The 18,922-nt window shown below is 48.3% G+C and overlaps 1 protein-coding gene across 4 annotated transcripts in view; it reads right to left on the minus strand.

Moving 5' to 3' along the window:
- Positions 1 to 238: 238 nt before the first annotated feature.
- Positions 239 to 18,922, minus strand: part of LOC119384012 (homeodomain-interacting protein kinase 2) — a 64,242-nt gene continuing 45,558 nt past the window's right edge. For 2 of the 4 annotated variants that reach the window (XM_037652300.2, XM_037652298.2), the window contains 3 exons: positions 16,369 to 16,591; positions 12,261 to 12,551; positions 239 to 5,221 (listed from right to left, as the gene is read on the minus strand). In XM_037652300.2, coding sequence (XP_037508228.1) covers positions 4,837 to 5,221; positions 12,261 to 12,551; positions 16,369 to 16,591 — 899 coding nt within the window. In that variant the 3' untranslated portion in view covers positions 239 to 4,836. The remainder of the gene's footprint in view (positions 5,222 to 12,260; positions 12,552 to 16,368; positions 16,592 to 18,922) is intronic. The other 2 variants (XM_037652299.2, XM_037652301.2) reach the window with 2 other exon arrangements.

Genomic DNA, 18,922 nt, shown 5'->3' on the forward strand with positions numbered 1-18,922 from the left:
AGCAGCAGTCACCAACTTTCCACGTTTTCCGTGCCAAGACTTAATTCGACAACTGTCCCACTAAACACTAAACCTCTACAAAACGTTTAATAGAGGTTTATAGAGGTTTTAAACGTTATAAAGACGTTTTATAGAGGTCTTGTGTTTCATAGGTGGGTCAGCCAGCTAACCTAATTTTGTGTGTGAACTGCTTGACTGGCTAATGCTTCGAGGAGGGTGCCGAAGAAACACGCCGCAATCAACCAGTTCTTCGATTCTTTAATAGTGAACAGGCATCTGGCCATACCCACATAATACACACAAGAGCAGAACGAAAACACACTCGCGAATACTAAATCTATTATGTACTTTTATAAACACTGACAACTTAGAGGAAGCGAAAGGGAGACAAAGGAAAGATGTGCATTTTACACCTGCAAGTCACAGCCAGACAACAGGAGAAGCAAAAACAACATAGTACAAGGTAGTCAACACTGCTAAAAACACACGCACACACACACACACACACACACACACACACACACGTCCAAATTGGGAATAGAACAATAACATAAATGAAAACCAAGACCGACAGCTACACTACAACTCTGTCTCAGATTTATTTTTTTTTAGCAAGTCATAATAGATGCTAAACGTCAAAAGCTTGTACACAAACATTGGTAGTCAGTTTACCCCCTTTGTAACCCTCCCAACAAAAAAAAAAATAAACATCCCAGCTAGGCTCTTTTCGCATATCCCTCCCCAGAAACAAAAAAAAAAATCCATAAAAAATGTGTACTAACTGGAGATAGCAAAGAAATGAACAAAACCACTTTGTCAACACCGCACCTGCAATTCAAAACCATGCCAATAGCAACAATTAAAAGAAAATAACTCGAGAACAGCAAAGAGGCTAACGAGTGGCACCACGAGTACAGGTGTGTGCAGCAAACGTGTCTGAAGCCTCACCACGAAAACAAGAAAATGAAAAGGCGAAAAGCTAGTCACTTTTCAAATAGTAAGATTACCTTTTTTTTGTTTGCTTTCAAGACTAGTATATAACATATGCTGTTTATGCATACAGAATAAGAATGTAGCTAGAGACTAGACAGACAGTCTCTAAGATAAGCAGATAGGTAGCTGGCAAACAAAATCGCAGAGTTTAAAGACTGCTCAGTTGGCATTGAAAAACTGCAAAGTGCTGATTTCCACTCGAATGCAGCAGTGAAACTCGCAAACATCGCACTGCCGCTTCGACAGTATCAAACTTGCACTGTCATCGTTTGATGAGACAGTCGCAAGCTACCGATAACGAGCTTTCCTCGAAATTGATCCTCTAGCCCAGGACAAGCTTTCTGCTAAAAACAATGACAAAAAAGGAAAAAAAAAAAGAACAGGAAGTGTAATAAATCCCGTCCCACCACGTCGCAGTAGAGCCCCAACCCTATCCTACCCGAATCACTAGTGCCCAGCCCGTCGACAGTGAACCTTTATACTTTGCCCATTTGCTGTGGGACGTAGACAAGTACATTTAATATAATATTTATGCTCACAGTGTACAACGCGTATAGAATGCAACAGAGCGACGTGATGCAGGCGCCGCACTCGTCGGTGCTCTCCTCTATTATGTACAGTATAGATAAATGTGCGGGCATCCCTGACCTCTCCAAGCTTGCTGCTGTTCCCAAAAGGGAGGGGGGGGGAGGCAAGCAATCTGCAATGCGTATATTGTATGTACACCATCACAAATGCAGACATCACATGGGGTATACGGAAACAAAATGCACACCGCAAAAAGGAAAAGCTATGGGAGTGGTGCCATCTCTTATCACCGTGGGGAAGACATCCCCAGCATTTTGTTGCGGGCAACTGCTGCGTCACTCAAAGGAACGCGAGAACTGTAAATAAAACGGGGAAACAAGGCACGGCATTCCAACACAGAAAGAAGAAGGATACGCAGCTCATACAATAGGGAAATGCGCAAATTACAAGCAAGCTCTAGCTACAAAGCTCAAATGAGGAGATATACAATATAAAAAAGAAATCCTTTCTTTTACTTCCCTTTAGTTCGCAAGATTGCTGCAGCATTGCCGGGCAAGAAATAAAAAAGCGGGCTTTCGCTTTTGAAACACCAATGTGACCATTAAGAAAAGAACGGGCGCTCATTTTTCGGTTCTCAAGAAATAAGCACACAAAAACATGCACTTGGGATGCAAAACTGCAAAATACGACATTTCTAGAGCTTCACCATGCATGCGCAGAAAATGTACCACCATCGCACCATGCCACTGCAGACGGAGTAACAAAAAGAGTGTCACTTGAAAAACGAGAAAGAAAACAGCACTTTGTGCAACTTCCCTCATCAACACTACGACCAGACCTCCTTGCGTTGCCACGTTTTAAGAAAAACATTTCCCTGCAGCAATGAAGAATGCATGCTCTACAGCACACGACCTTAAATGCACATTTTCAGCGCAATGCACCGCTGTATCTTTCGTTTCTTCTTTTTTCACTTCACTTGCGCCGTGTCCAGACAGTCGACCACTTGAGGAACAGACACAAACAGTAGCAGAGTGTGGCGTGAACAAACGGCAGTTACATGCACTGGCCCCACGAAAGGCGCATAGCTTCTAGCCGAGCACAATCCACAGGTTCGTAGAGCCAGTACAACTTCGTACATCCGAGCCTCTAAGCAACACCTGATATTCCCCTTTCCTGTACGTGCAAGTCTACTGCCTCAATAAGCTTTGTACAAGCAAAATGCATGCGACGACCATCATCACAAACGTGCGGCTCTCGTTATCACATATTTTTTTTTCATTTTTCTGCCAGTTTTTCTGGGCCACGCATACACCGTCTCTCTTAACAACTTGAAACAAAAGTGGAAATACAATTAGCGTAGAAAAAAATACTTTTTTGCGTTTAACCTGAAGCTGTCCCCCGATTACACAAGGGCACAGGGTGGCAGCCCAATGCGACAAAGGACCCTGTAAAACCCGTCACCAACGTACCGTCCCATAGTCCAAAGGGCAACAGCCTTTGTAGCAGCAGCATGGAGAGAGTACACACCCTAACGAGGCAAAACACACGCACGAAAGCCGCTCCCTCAGGCAGTGCACACCAACCGCTGGCCTATGGGGGCGTGGCCCAAGAAACTACTATGACTACATCTGCTACATTCAGCTCTAAGGTAGAGAGGCACTTCACAAAAATACATCTGGCTTGTCTATAGAGTAGAGAGATGGAAATAGAATTTGTCTGTCTTTTACGTTGGGTGCTTGCTTACAGCGGTGCACGCAACGCCCGAGGCGGCCCGTTTCGTGGCCACCCTGGCAAGAGGGAGAGAGACGACGCGAACCACAACAGAAATTGCGACGAGGCTGGGAGAGAAAGGCACACGACGTTCAGTTCACAGGAGAAAAGCTGGCGCAGGAAGGTGCCGGTGCATGGCAGAAAGAAACTACGGGAAATTGTGGACAACGGCGCTCGACTTTCAATGAGAAAGAGAGGGCGTGGCTGCTCCAACAGCCTTAACTAATGCTTAGAGGAAAGTGCGCATTCTTGCTGCTACAATGCAAAAAGCACTGTCGGGGTCGAAAGTCTCAGGAACTGAGCGCTATCTCTGCTCGTCAGGCTTTTCTACTTCTCTTGAACCTTGTGGTCTCAACAGGGTACTCATGGCTGCAAAAAGACCAGCACCTTTCCACTCACATCCACTAGACACAATTTACTACGCCAAGCACGGCGACCAACACTGCAGTAGACATGGCGCTGTTGGAAGGGGAGCTCGAGCTAGGTCATGCTTTTGTGAAGCAAGCAACTCTGAAAAGGGAGGGGGTTTGAGGTGCGCATCACGCCTGCCCGATACACACACCATAGCTAACTACATAGCTTACAGTTCCAAGCCCAACCCTGGCAAGGCACAGCTGCAGGAACACAAGGCAGCTGCGTAAACACGGACGACATCCTCAAACTTTTTTCCGATTCAACACACAGAAGCTAGAATACCGCAGCGCAGTGTTCCCGTGCAAACAAACCTCGTGCCTGCACATTTGGCCACTCTGAAAGCGGCAGTCCAAAGTTAAGCCCACCAACACAAGTGCACACGCAAAGCAGCATGTCTGTAGGTTGGTGTGCAAAGTGGTCACATTGCCCAAACACAAGCGAACACCAGGCAGGCAAAACAAATACAATGTTCGGTCTCGCAAAACTATCCTCGGTGAAGTGCAGACAGCCGTGGGAACAGCCGTCAAGATAATGCTGCGAGGCAACAACTAGGTCATGAAAAAAAAAAGAAATGATGCAACAGTGCTACACTCGATCCTTGACTAAGAGCGCATATATCCACTGTGCATGTTGGAGATACCCGTGGTGGGAGCCGATGATAAATGTCCCCGAGAGGGCCAAACCAGAAGTCAATGATTCGAGCAGGCAAGCCCTTGACAAAACATAATGGGAAAAGCCTTGAAGGCTGAACGTGTGGGGGCAAAGTGGCATGTCAAAAGAGCAAAACAAGGCTTCTCCTTGCCCTGGCTGCTAAATAAACTGTACTGGAACTACCGCCAGATGTGTGCTTGTGTACAAGGAAAATGAGAAACTGAACAGAATAAATGGTTCTTGGTGTGGCAAGTCGCTGGAGAAGAGCTCACACACACTGAAGGACATGCCATGCACTGGTCCAGTGGGAGCCAACTGCGCGCAGTCCACAATGACTGGTCCACACACCCTTGTCTGCACTTGTTACTGCAGAGCTGACCCAGCAGCAGCACCACCTCAGTGGCAAACCACATTCTTCTCGACACGTCGACGCTCTGTAGCCAGTGGCCACAACGGCTTTCAAAGCCCTTCTCTCCTGGCTCACTCGCCAAACATCTGGTACACGTGCTGGTACTGGGGCTTGCCTGGGCTCAGTGGGTTCAGCCCATAGCCGTACGACGCCACGGCAGCCGTGGGCGCAGCCGGAAAAGTGGGCGGGGCTGCAGCAGCGCCTGCCCCCTGGGGGCCGGCTGCCGCAGGCTGCAGGTGTGCGGGCAGCGGGTGGGCCGTATAGGGCACCGCAGCCAGCGTGGCCGTGGCGGGGGCGGGGCCCCGGCTGTGGTGATGGGCGGGAGGTGGGGCCAGGGGTGGGGCCAAGAATCCACTGGCAGCCAGGACGTACTTCTGAGGTGCCTGCTGGGGCAGGTAAGCAGGCTGGGCGAGGCTGCTCGCAGCAGCAACGTACACGGTGGGACGGCAGTACTCCCTGGGACAGAACAAGGTCAGAAGGCAGGATTTTAGACACAAATGCCTGTGCATACGTTATCAAGTGGCATCCAGGCGAATTTGCAACAAGAAGTCATGGTGATATAACCTCAATGTTTTGTACCTTCTTTTGCTCAAGGCCAGTTCCCTGTCGCTTTCATTCACCTATGCATGTGAGAACATTAGAAATTTTTAATATAAATGAATAATATTGCAATTATTATTACTACAAACAAACCTCGTTAACAAGCACTCGCTTTTAACGTACTAACAGTTAAAATGTAGTTGCGACGAATCCCTGACAGAGTCTCATAGAGATTAATGCATTCACTGACCCAGGCCCGTAGCCAGGAATTTTTTTCGGGGGGAAGGGGGGGGGGGAGGCACTTGCTGAAAACCTTGACTTTTTGAGAAAAACACCGATATTTATTATTTATTTTTGGTAAAAACACCTACTTCACCAAAATTTCGAAGGGTGGTGGGGCCGGCCCCTAGACCCCCCCCCCCCCCCGGCTATGAGCCTGCACTGACCGCTTAAAGCCATAGTGGTTCGTCCTATGCCTACCGGTTAGTGCATACCTGCACTTACTGCGATAACTTTTTGTGCCATAAATGTTTACAGCGCCTGTGAAGTTGCAGGATGTCAAAATGTGCTGCAAAAGGTCTTGTATCTTTTCTAGAATCGCAGAGATCGCTCGATTAATGATTCAGACTTCCGCGCAATTGCGGCAACACCTTTGCGGATAAGCATCAGGAAAGAACGAAGGCGTGGTGGTGGCCGCCGACAAACGTGCCAGTGTGACTTATCGCCAGCAACCCTTTTATATTCAGCTATCTGCTCGGGCACAGCGTGTGACATAGCGCTACCTTAAGCCTACTGCACGATTTTGATAGGCGACAACAGAGGGCCACTGACCGCTGTCGCCTCGCTGTGCAGGACGGCGTTCAAGTGCGTGCCACTTTGTAGAAATGAAAGCAGCCTACTGTTGCCGAGTTGAGCGTCGCAGGCGCCGAGAAACCTCGCTGCATTGACAATGTCACGCCAAGTGCGCGCATACGGTACAGCAAGCGCAGCGCTGTTGTAACTATACTGCACGCTTTGGTTAGGCGGCCGCCCAAATGCACCTCCGTCCGCTACCAGGACTGCTAGGGCACTGCAGAGATGCGGAGTGCACATCGCTTGCAGAAAGCTCGTCGTCGGTGCGATAACCCAACTACAGTCGCCGACCGATAATTCGGACATGCTTGGTAATTCGGACAGTCGTGCGGCATCGCCGATGGTCCCATAGAAGTAATGTGTAAAGACGACCAATATTTCGGACAGCTGCCCGATCAACCTTCGATAATACGGACCCTGTACGAGACTGTCGCGCATGCCAAATCACCAGCCATTATCTCCTCCGGCACCCGTACCATACAAAGTATGGCCTCAGAGATCAAAACAAAAGCTAATTGGTGATCTATGAGGCTTTATTTCGATCGTTACTTTATGCCTCAGAGATTTGTAATTGGAAATGCCAATCTTGGAGGCACTGGTCAACTGTGGGAAATCGTATCGACATCGCGAACATCCTACATTCCAGTTCCTGTATCCCCGCGCTGCGCTGCTATTGCTGCTATCGCCGCCTTTCTGTCGAATGTGTCTGCGGTAAAGCGTTTTGCACGCGTTCATTTTTATTTTGAGACTTGCTTTATTTTACTCTCTGCTGTCTCAAAAGATCCGAGTTAAATGGCGCCAACGGTGCCCTCACAGCGAGTGCCAAAGGCCGCGCCGATGACAACGAAACGCGGCAGATACAGTCAACTTCCGATTTTTCGGAGGGCCGATTTTCCGGACATGCTAAAAAATTCGGACACTTTCGCGGCACCGTCACCAGCCCCATAGACGTCAATGGACAATGAACGTCCGAAATTTTGGACGCTGAAACTCTTCAGCGTCCGATTTTTCGGACTTTCTGCTCAAATTGCAGGTCTGAAAGGCAATAATTCAAGCCTCCACCTCTGCCGCGTCTATCATCTCGTAGGTTCGAACCAGCGCTTTCGCAAGTCGACCTGTTTGTGACAGTAGCAGAGTCCGAAAGTCAGCTTTGTCGCGATGCCGAAGTGTTATGGGGTGAAGCGGGCCAGAAGTTCAAAGGGGCCGCTATCACGGCGCTGTGCGGCGATGTCATTACGGATAAGCAGTGGAAATGCGCGGAGGCGTGATGGCGGCAGGTGGCAAACGCGCCAGTACGGCTCAGTCGCTGACAAGCCTTACGATAAGCATCTTCAGTCAACTGCTCGGTAGTGCACGTGGCCTAGCGCAGTTGCATGCATACTGCACGCATTTAATAGGCGAGAGCCCAAATGCGCCGTGCCGCCATTCATGCTGCCTCTTTGTGTGACCGCTAAGTGTGCCGCACAGACCCGTTGCCTTCATGAACGAAACGAGCTCGTCATCGTACAGCGATCACATCACACTGGCAGAGATACAGGCGGACTTCGTTGCACGTAAGCGGAAGTGAGTGCAGCAACGCATTGATAACTTTTTTCGGCCACTGGGACCCTGAAGTGTCAATAAAAGTATTTTTTTCTGACGCATTCGTTTTTTCGGACATTCGATAATTCGGACTTATTTACGTTCCCCTTGGAGTCCGGATTATCGGTCGTCGACTGTAGCTAATCGCCGCATCTGTGCACGGTCTGGAGCAGAGTGGGTACGAAGAACACTCACACGGCAAATGCATGCGCACTGGTACAACAAGCGGCCTCACACCGCAGTGACGGCGTGAACCGAGTAGGTGATGCGCTGCACGCAACTAGCCAAGGGACGATTGGCTCTACGTGGCCGTACCGTGTTTCAATGAAACTGTGTCAGTTTTTGCTTAGTGGCAGATTGCAATGCAGACGTGTACACATGTACGGCGGAAAGCCAATACTGTCCGCTCTGTTAGCCACTGCGTATCGCGGACCCTGCAATAGTTTCGAAATACTTCTTAAAAGGCATTTCCCACGCGCTATTGGATGGTTGTGTGAGAGAGCCAGAATCTTTTCTGCACTTTAGCAAAAAGAAAGGAAAGGTGTTGTGGCGGGTACTTGAGGCAACATCTACTGTGGTACTGTATTTATGTCTGTGTTGGCGGTGATGGCGCACGTCAGGAGACGCAAATTTGTACTTGCTGGTTAATGCATGCTACCATTTAGTATGTAGTTATGCCGCGCTCCCGTCAGGTACGTATTAACAAGGTTTCACTGCATTTCTAGGGTTTTATGTGCCAAAACCACAATATGATTAAGAGACGATGTAGCTGAGGGCTGTGGAAATTTCTAACACCCAAGGTTCCTTAAGTTGCACCTAAATCTAAGCACACAAGCCTTTAGTATTTTGCCTCCATAGAAATGTGGCCACTATGGCTGGAATTCGATACCATGACCTTCAGGTCAGCAGTGAGCCCCATAACCACTAGACCACCGTGGCGGTTGCGTCACCAGCTGTACGAGGTTATCGCGTCACCAGTATGTACGCGGTTATCACCTAATAGCTCAAATAAAAGCTGAGCTACATGAGATTTTTGGAGTGCCACTTAGGACTGGAAAAGAGGCAACATCTGCTGAAACGAGTCCAAGACGCGTCAAACAGAAGTTCATTTTAGATATAACGTGCACTCGTGGTACCGATACCGCCGCACGTCTCAAGTTATGACAAAACGCAAGCTGGTCAACGCGTGTGTGTGACGTAGTATGCGATAGATCCTCGAGCTCTTCTGGGGACACGATCACTCTCGCGAGATTTTCGCATAGTGTTGTGCAGCGACTGTTACACGTACTAAGCAGACGTGAGCTGGTTAAGCCGTTAGCGGCGCAGTAGCTCACTTTGCATCGCTTTCGTGCCGCCGTGCGCCAGCTGGCTGTTTTGTTCACGGACGGGGCGAGTTGCGCATGATCTTGCGAATGTACGTGATCGTATCCTAAATGCGTATGCTCGAGAATATCACTTCATCTCTTCAGCAAACCTAGCCACATATTTTCAAGCGGGCAATGCAGAAAAAACCAACGCGCACACGGCGCAAAGTTTCGTTTGCTACCACGGCGGTAGCGTTTGTTTACGTTTACGCTGGCTCTCCCAGCGTTCGATTTTGCAATCTTCGGGCAGCTTCGGGTTGTCTCGGGCTTCCCACACACGTGACCAAGACGCTGTTTCTTGTCCCGACCAGGAACTAGCTAGCTGACCCTCTGGCTAGCTCTGGCTGCCAGCGAACTGCCAGAAGTCCGAAAATCGAAGATCCCCACTGACGTATCAATACATTCTCCATTGTGGGTTCAAAAACTTGTGCCAAAGCACAAAGCTGGTGTGATTCAGAAGGATTCTACTGGTTGCACTATCTGTAGAATCATTTTAGAAGCATGCATTTTCTGCCTCGCTCTGTTGGTCCATATGTGTATTGAAAAGTATGGATCGACCGCGCTGGGGGACTTGGCACGCTACTCTCTTGGGCTGAGTGAACATGTGGTGTGCGTGTGATTATGGGTACAAGGGTTGTTCTGCCACCTACCACGGGTTTGCAAGGTTTTTTTTTTGTATTCTGTTGCGTCCTGTGTGCTACAGCGCGTCAAATTCAGAAGCGCTCACCGTTGCCTCTCCAACAGACCGAAACATGACTTGATCGCTGCTCTCGCTCGTTCGCCACGGCCTCGCTTGCTGCTACCAGCAGCAAACGAGGTTGTTGTATCACCTTTCCATCCCTACCTCTTACCTTGACTTCACAACGTGCCATTTCTCTGTGTTTCAAGCTTCCCTGATATTCCAAAAACCAAGCCGACACTGCCAGTGCAGCACAGCACCGGCAGTGTCCTAGCGAACTCTCCTAGCATTCCGTGACGGCCACACACCCCTTATAAGAACGGCCACTGCCTTCCTTTCCTCATTCTCTCTCCACTCTGTGAGCCGTTCGAATGCCAGTCCCTGCTCTCGCTAGCCTTTATGTCAACTCCTCGCCTTGCTGCCAATTTCAACGTCACTGCTCCTCCAGAGCTGCCCTCCCGAGCACAGCCTTCCACCAACGAGTGCCCTTCCGCGGTTCCTGCTTCTTGCACGACTCAATCGCCTTTCTTCTGCAACACGTGAAGCCGAAGCAAAGCCCTTCCGCGGTTCCTGCTTCTTGCACGACTCAATCGCCTTTCTTCTGCAACACGTGAAGCCGAAGGCAAGCCCTTCCGCGGTTCCTGCTTCTTGCACGACTCAATCGCCTTTCTTCTGCAACACGTGAAGCTGAAGCCAAGCCCTTCCGCGGTTCCTGCTTCTTGCACAACTCAATCGCCTTTCTTCTGCAACACGTGATGCCGAAGCCAAGCCCTTCCGCGGTTCCTGCTTCTTGCACGACTCAATTGCCTTTCTTCTGCAACACGTGAAGCCGAAGCCAAGCCCTTCCGCGGTTCCTCCTTCTTGCACGACTCAATCGCCTTTCTTCTGCAACACGTGAAGCCGAAGCATAGCCCTTCCGCGGTTCCTGCTTCTTGCATGACTCAATCGCCTTTCTTCTGCAACACGTGAAGCCGAAGCAAAGCCCTTCCGCGGTTCCTGCTTCTTGCACGACTCAATCGCCTTTCTTCTGCAACACGTGAAGTCGAAGCCAAGCCCTTCCGCGGTTCCTGCTTCTTGCACGACTCAATCGCCTTTCTTCTGCAACACGTGAAGCCGAAGCCAAACCCTTCCGCGGTTCCTGCTTCTTGCACGACTCAAATCGCCTTTCTTCTGCAACACGTGTAGCCGAAGCCAAGCCCGCCGTTGCAACCGCTGCCATGACCAGCGCGCACGAGGAAAGCTACATGCCTCGACAACATTTTGAAGCTTCTGCGTCGCCTGCCACGTACAGTCACTTTGGCGGTGACGGTGCGTGCCATTGGATCTGTGCTGCAGGCCATGTGATCGTGTTATTCAGAGTGCTTTGTTAGGCGTGCCTTGCCTGTGTTTTTGTGGTTTACAGTAATAAATGACTCCTGCAGGCTTTTGGCTGAAGTGTCCGACATTGGAGCAGAAAGTTCTGCTCCAATGCTCCTGCTTCTGCTCCAATTTTTGCCTGCAAACACAACCTCGGTACTGCAACCGACAGATTGGGGCATCACTGAGACCACCCGAAAGCCATATTGCAAGGCTCTTTTGCAGTGCATGCTCGCAGCACACGACACCAGCAAGAGGTACAACATATAATTTGCATAGTGCGGTCCATTTGCTGAACTTTTCAAGGAAAGAACTAGCACCTTCGAAGGCTGCCAACTGCTTTGCCCACACCGGCTTTTCCCGCGACAGACATGAGCGACCCTGACGACGACCAGACTTGCAGCAATCTGTACGAGGCTGTGCGTAAAATGCTGGCCAAGAGATAAAGACGTTCATGCTGGCTGACACTGCTGCTCACATGGTCACCCCAGTGACAGATGTGGAGATAATTGACAATTCTGGTGGCCCCGACGAAGACAAAGAGCCGGTGGACGAAGAGCCACGTGAAGTGCCAACTATGGTCAAATTGGAGCAGGGGTTGTTTGCACCCGGAAAGAACTTGAAACAGCCAATGCTCACTGCCTTTTTTGCACCTGAACGAAGCTTTGCTTCACTGAATACATTGTGTTTTGACTTCCTCGCTGTTGTGGCGCAATTAAAGCTCGACTGCTTTAGCTTTTTCTTGAGTGGTCGCTTAAATAAAATACCGCTTATAACAAATTTTTTCACCGTCCCACTGACTTCCTTATAACCAGGGATCACTGTATGTGATATTTCTAAACCACTGTAGGCAGGTGCAGAAGCTGTGAGCTTCACTGAATTCCTCGCCCCAGCCATCACGCTGGACAAAGGCATGCGCAGGGTAGTAGCCCGTGTCACTGAAGCAACTCGCCCGAGCTTCCACTTGAGTAATGCGATTCCTGTCGCATCTGTGAAATAAACCTTGCCAAAGACCTTGATAAAAATTGCTCCTGTAGTGAAATGTGCTTAAGGGAGTGTTTGGGTAAATAACAATGACCGCACTACACCCTCGTGTCAAAAAACACTCTCTCGTAGCACACACCTGTACAGTTCGGGCTGTGAGCTAGGAGCCAGGTGCAGCGGTTGGCCCATGTGCTGCAATGGGGACAGGTGTGGCCGGCCCAGAGTGGCGGCTGCGGCCGCTGACACGGGGGGCATAAGGGCGCTGCACTTGACCAGGCGCTCGCCTTCGAGGAAGCCGTTGACGGCGGGCCGCAGCTGCATGCTGCAGTCGTCGTCCACCTCCCGCTTGGGTGTCACAACCACGTCCCCACCGCCATTGACAGGGTGGCACAGCAGCCGCTTCTTCTGACTGCACAAGCTGGCACTGCTGCTGCAAGGAGGCACTTCCTGAGAAGGAGTTCTCTGGACACCAGGTGGAACGACTGCTCGCCTCAAAACACCAATTTGTGCTGCCCCTTCAGTGTGACCATGTATTGGTGACGAACATTCACACAGCAAGAGTCCCCTAAAATTTTCGCATTCTGTATGTGTACAGTACTGACGGATTGAAATGGGACAATTTAGGACTAAGTAATGCACATAGTTTCGTTTCCAATGTCTTCAGTTCAGGTCATATCGGTGTAATTTTGACTCGAATGCATAGATCAGAGCCAACATTATATTTAGACCACATTCGTCCTGATAGGACGTGATTATCTAGAGCAATTGCACATACTAGTCATTATACTAAGAAATGCGATGTCACGTTTGAATCCGTGCGTACTGGACCTATATATATAGACACACTGACACACGAACGTGCATGAAGGGAGCCCTCCAGTAAATATCTGGCTAAGCCCCCGGTGTTGAATGAAAGTGGAATGGATGCAGAGGACTCTTTTAAAGACGATAGTCTTTCTTGGGGAACTTAAACGCAGAAATTTTGGTCTGCCTGTCTTTCTGTTTGTCTGTCTGTCACCCGATTAAGCCAACCGGCCAAAGTTTAACCACTTGCGGAACGCCCAGCCATCTTGCACTGGTACCGCCGTTCATACTTGTGAACATTCTCGATCAAAAAGCAAATGTTACGCATATCTGAGGCGCAACATCAATACATAAGTATTAGGTGGTGTGTTCCTTTACTAGAAAATACACAGATACGTAATTCTATACACCCTAGTGTTTCTTAGGTTGCGTGGAAAACGCTAGTGTTTTCTGGGCTGCGCTGCAAATGCGACACGATAAGCCAGATGCGGCAATTCAACATAGAGGAAGAGGACTCATGTAGTATGGCCGGCAGACGACTATCGTCTTTCGACGACACTTGCAGCGAAGTACGCAGATACCAGTGATGCTACCGAGGACTTCCGATTTGGAGCAATTTTTGGAGCAGCAAAATTTCCGTTTTGGAGCACTTTGGAGGAGCAAAATTTTTATCTTGGAGCACTTTGGAGCAGATAATTTTGCATCTGGGAGCACTTTGGAGCAGCCAATTTTATATCCTGGAGTGCAATACAGAAGCATATTGCATTAACATTCAAGCACCTGATTATTATTATGGGGCTCTTATGAAGGCTAGAAATATTTCGATTCATTGCAAATCTCACGGAAAAAATCATCTCAGGACCATAGGCGTGCGCACAGGGGGGGGGGGGGCCCACCCTAATCACCTAAGGGGGGGGGCGAAATCTGCCCTGTACATTGACCCTTGCGATAGCAATTATATGGACGCTCTCGGCGGATTTTTGCCGTCGCCGTTGCCGTAATTTTCCGTATAAAGTCCAAATTAATAACATCACCACGCACATTCTAGCCACGGGTAAAAGCTCGCGAGCGCTGGCGACGAACGCGGCTGAAGCGGAGATTAAACTAGCCGGCCGTCTGTCTCCGCCGCACGGACAGCGCATGAGATAACATCTTTCCGCGTGCGGGGCTGCCCTCGATTGCTCATCAAACAGAGAGGAAACGCCCCGCCCGTCTTTCGTAAGGAGCATGACAGGACGCCAGGGGAGTGGAAGGGGGGGGAGGGGGGACCGCATCGTTCGAAGGGCGCAGTCGCTTGCGCGCGCGCTATCTCGAGGCATCAGGAGACGGCTCGTAAACTTGCTGTGCTCTCAACGCTTACTTCGCGTTTAGAAAACTCGGAGCAAGAAAACGCTTCGGTTCCTGGAGGGGCCATATTCCCTTAAACGAGCGTTTTGTTGAGTTACGCGAGATCGGATCCAAAAGAGTTAGCTGCTAGTCTTACTTCGTTTCACAATACAATTTTTTGGTATCGCATTCATTTCTTCGCTCTTAAGCGAAACTTAGTTTTTTTAACCGTTAGCTATTGACCCCCGAAAGCGAGGGGCGGACGTGTAACATGGCGTAGCCACTTCACTGTGGGCCGTCAGCGATGGGCCTGCTACTGACAGCTGCGCATTTGCGGCTGCTCCGACCAGGAGATGTGATTTTACTAATGAGATGACATTTTAGAAAAAGCAAGCAAAAAATTCGAATTGGAACCCTAGCACGTGAGCTCGAAAGGGCAGGGCCTTTTAGGGGGTATTTACCGCAGAGTGATTACAAACTCAGACGTGCTGGCAGAAGGAATTACGAAAAAGCTGTTCTGGATGAAGATCCATGGATAAAGTATATCTGAGGAAAAGTGTCAACGCGTTTCCACCGTTCGCGTGCTCTTCCATAAACGCGAAGCAAGGAAAATTCGATAATGTCCCATATATCTACTGCGAGCGATCCCAGATTTCATTCCGCGATGTCCGGAAACAGAAGTGACAGACATTTTAGCGGCACTCATGTAGTTATTACTGAACATTGCTTTCCTTACGTGCCGTGCGACGCTTTAAACGAGCTATCAGCAGCGTTTCTGGAACAGACGACGTCCGCCGATGAATCGCCGTCGCACTTTCCCGCTACCGATAGGCCTAGACGTCACGAGCCTCTGCGGAGAGCGCGTTTTGCTGTCGAGCCGACTTGCAGAACAGAAGCTGCGTCGGCACCGTGCATGGCATCGTGGCTTACTCGGAACGCACGCGCGAGCGCTATTTATTCAGCGGAATTATTCTTGGTCCATGATTGCGACTTTATTGGCAGCCCCAAGATCGAGCTGCACATGTTCTGACGCGCCGGCGGTGCGATTGCCGGTGATAGACGACCCCAATCCCGAGACTTTGGCGCAGTTTGGCGCAAATTTCGTCGATATTATCAGGATGGCGCAGTAAATACAATTTGGCGCACTTTGGCGCAGTTGGCGCAGGAGTGGAATCACTGAGATACGCGGCCAATTTTATTACGTGAGCATTCCAGGGCTACTTTATGTAAAAATTTGTGCACGCTTGTGTATGACGTAAAAGCAAGCAGGATGATCCTGGAGATAATGCCATAGTGAACTGGCAAGGAGGTGTTCTGGCCGACTGTATTCCCACATATACTACGACAAGCGACTGTAGTACCAGCTATCAGAGACAGGCTAATGTTAGCTAATGGAGGTCTCATGTTGCCTACTCTTAATATATGTTGGTCAAGTGATGCAATTACATATATAATGCTTATGCAGTGTCTGACAATTCCCTAGTAAGCTGCTTCTGTCAAATTGTTTTATTACACAGGTGTATGAAGCCAACAGAGTATGAAGCTAAGAAAGCATAGAAAGCATTATTTGAAGTTTTTGACTGAAGAATACTAATTATGACAAAAATAGAAATGAGAGTTAACAAAAAGTAAAAAGAACTTGCTACCAGTAACGACAGTACCCATAAACCTTTGCACTGTGCACACAATACTTTAAAGGGGTACCGACACAAAATTTCGCGGCCGAGATAGCCTGCGGGATCGAAACACCAGTTGACAAAAATTCATCCCAGAGCAGAATGAATTTTTTTTTGTCACATTGGAAGCTTTTTTTCTGACAAATAAATACGCATAATATCATTGTATCTTTAAGCCAAAAAAACGGGTGCATGACCCTATTTCTCTTTCACAAACCTTCCTCCAGCTTGTGAGCAGCCGCACAACTGCTTTGCCACATGACCCAAGTAAATTATTTAGGGCACTCTAATAGTTGGAAATATTTTTTCTAGGTGTTCAGTCGCCGTTCTGAACTTCCAGTTACAGAATAAAAAAAAAGAAGAGAAAGAGACAGGTAGAACACAGTCTATCCTTTCAGAAACCAGACGGAAGTGGCTGGTGTGCTCGGCAAGCAGCCATACCTGATGGGCAGTGGGTCCCTCTGGGGTTCGGGCTTGATGGCCTTGGCCGCTAGCACGCTGCTCGTGAAGTTGGGCAGGGCCCGGGCGGGGCTGTAGTGCCCCTCGGAGTCCGAGTCGGGCACCGTGATGCAGCTGGCCATGCGCGGACGCAGCGAGGACGAGTGGATGCCGCTGCTGGTGACCACCTGGCCTCCTCCCGAAGACGACGACGATGGCAGCATCACTGCACGGTACTACTTGTCACACACACTGGCCACCATTTAAACCTTTTAAATGCACGTATATATCCCATAAAGTGGACGAGAGGATGATCGCCGCCGTAGCTCAGTGGTAGAGCATCGGACGCGTTATTCGGAGGTCGCAGGTTCGGTCCCTGCCGGCGGCAAGTTATCTTTTCGTCCACTTTACTTTCTACACATTTATATCCTAATTACAACAAATAACACCCCCTATACTTTCCTTGACATTAGTGTCTGTTAGTTCTCATTAATAGCGAATCAGAATAGTATTTCAAAATGATGGTTAAGTATAATTGCTCCTGTTTTACATTTGATGGTAAATTAGCTCTCTTATCTCATTAAAGAGTTATTACAGATTGGCAAGCTCCTTGGCTAGCTTGATGAACAGAATTACCATTTCACTACTATCAAAAGCACTTTGCAAGCCCTACCTGCTTTCGTCCACATTTTTACGCATTTTAGTATCGTAAGAATACTTTGTACTAATAAGTGCTGCTTACTTCTGGCATGCTTTATCGACTTGTACAAGTTCATACAAATATTGTTTACCCCGCTTGAAAGTGATTTTTCGCCGGCAATTGTGCAACAAAATACTTTAATGACAATATGTAAAACATCATACTCTTTATACTGGGTGTTTCGAAAGTGTCCAAAATTCTCAAAAATCACAGAAATGCAATATTTGTTCGATGCTCCACAATTACTTCTTCCGTGGCCGCAGGCATTTTAAGATGAATAAACACATAATTTGGGACAGTAATGAAGAAAGTTAAATTGATTAACATTTTTAATTAGCGGAGTTTCGAACAAGTGGCTGCTAGGAATAATTGTGAAGTAACGAAATTCAACCAAATTCAGCAGCGAAACCGAATCCGAAAAGCGCAACTGCCACATTCCTCTAAGACGTTCAGAATGAGCGAGCATCGTTATATCAACCACCTTCGCTGTGTGGGCGTGCAGTGTACACTTGCAGTTATGGCATGCATGGTGCACGTACGTTAATTAACGTGGAAGAACTGCACCTCTGTAATCGTTTTCTTGAACAGTGACGTCCTTTTGGTCATCTGCTTGTTGCGCTCATCGGTGCTTCAGTTTTGGTTTCGTTGTTGAACGTGGTTGGACTTCATTAAGCCACAATAATTACTAAAGGCCGGTTTTTCTACGTCTCAGAGCTGCGATGGGTTCTTCGTATGAAGAACTTCAATTCTCCCTTTTGACATAACCACCTAACTCCACTAATTAAAAAGTTGACCTAACTTTCTTAATTATATCTCAAATGACGTCTTTAACCATGTTAAGATGCCTGCCGCTACAGACAAAGCAATTGTGAAGGCGCAAACATCGCATTTTCCCGATTTTTGAGGATTTTGGGCAGATTTCTTGAAACACACGATATAGAGACAACACTATTGTACAGCCCTCCTTACTCAATGCCTACAGGACATTCTTGAATGAATGAATGAATAAAGTAAAACAATATAAAATAAATAAATAAATACTACCGCAACACAAAGTGTCGCCTACATGTGTTTCTTGCATTTCACATCCACAAGAATGAGATGTCTACTGCTCAAGTTAGCAGCAAGGTAACACACGAGGTTTGTAATGAGCACACTATCTCGTGCTGCTTCTTTGCCCCACCATTCCAAAAGTTTGGGTGGAGGGAGCATTCCACCTGAAGGAAAATCATTGGAAACTTGTGCAATGACTGATTACTTTCCCGACAAACCCTTGATGCTTACAGTTGAGAAGAATAATGTCAAGTTAATGCAGTATTCTCTTGTGTGCTCTTTTCTTAAACTCTGTGTCGTGAGATATCGCTACCACCACAGCAGATGAGCTGTAACATTAACGTCTTGTCATAAACATCAGAGCAAACGTCTCTAGATGAACCAGGCACACCTCGAGGTCTCTAATGTCCATCTAAACCTAATTACCCAAGACATTTTGCACTTTGTGCCCATAGAAATCCGGCTGCCAAGGCAAGGCATTGAATCTGTTATCTAATGGTCATCCGCAGATAAAAAGACTTGGCATGTGCGACGTCCCAATCCATGCAATGGCTTATGCATAATGCCACATCCCCACATGATGGAAGCAACATGTTTTGAAGCTTTCTCAAGACTAAGAAAAAGGGTGTATTTGGGACGCTCCGCCATTCGCACCACATGAGAATGGTGGAGTGCCCAACGATGTCGGACTTTTATACGCAGAGAAACAGTGCTGCATCTATGGAATATCTTTCGAATGAGGCACTTGTGAAAATCCTTAGAGACTGCGGTGACTGTTTCTCAGAAGCAGATTCCCAGTGAGCC

This window comes from Rhipicephalus sanguineus, chromosome 2 (genome assembly GCF_013339695.2).
Source record: "Rhipicephalus sanguineus isolate Rsan-2018 chromosome 2, BIME_Rsan_1.4, whole genome shotgun sequence".
Classification (NCBI taxonomy): Eukaryota; Metazoa; Arthropoda; class Arachnida; order Ixodida; family Ixodidae; genus Rhipicephalus; species Rhipicephalus sanguineus.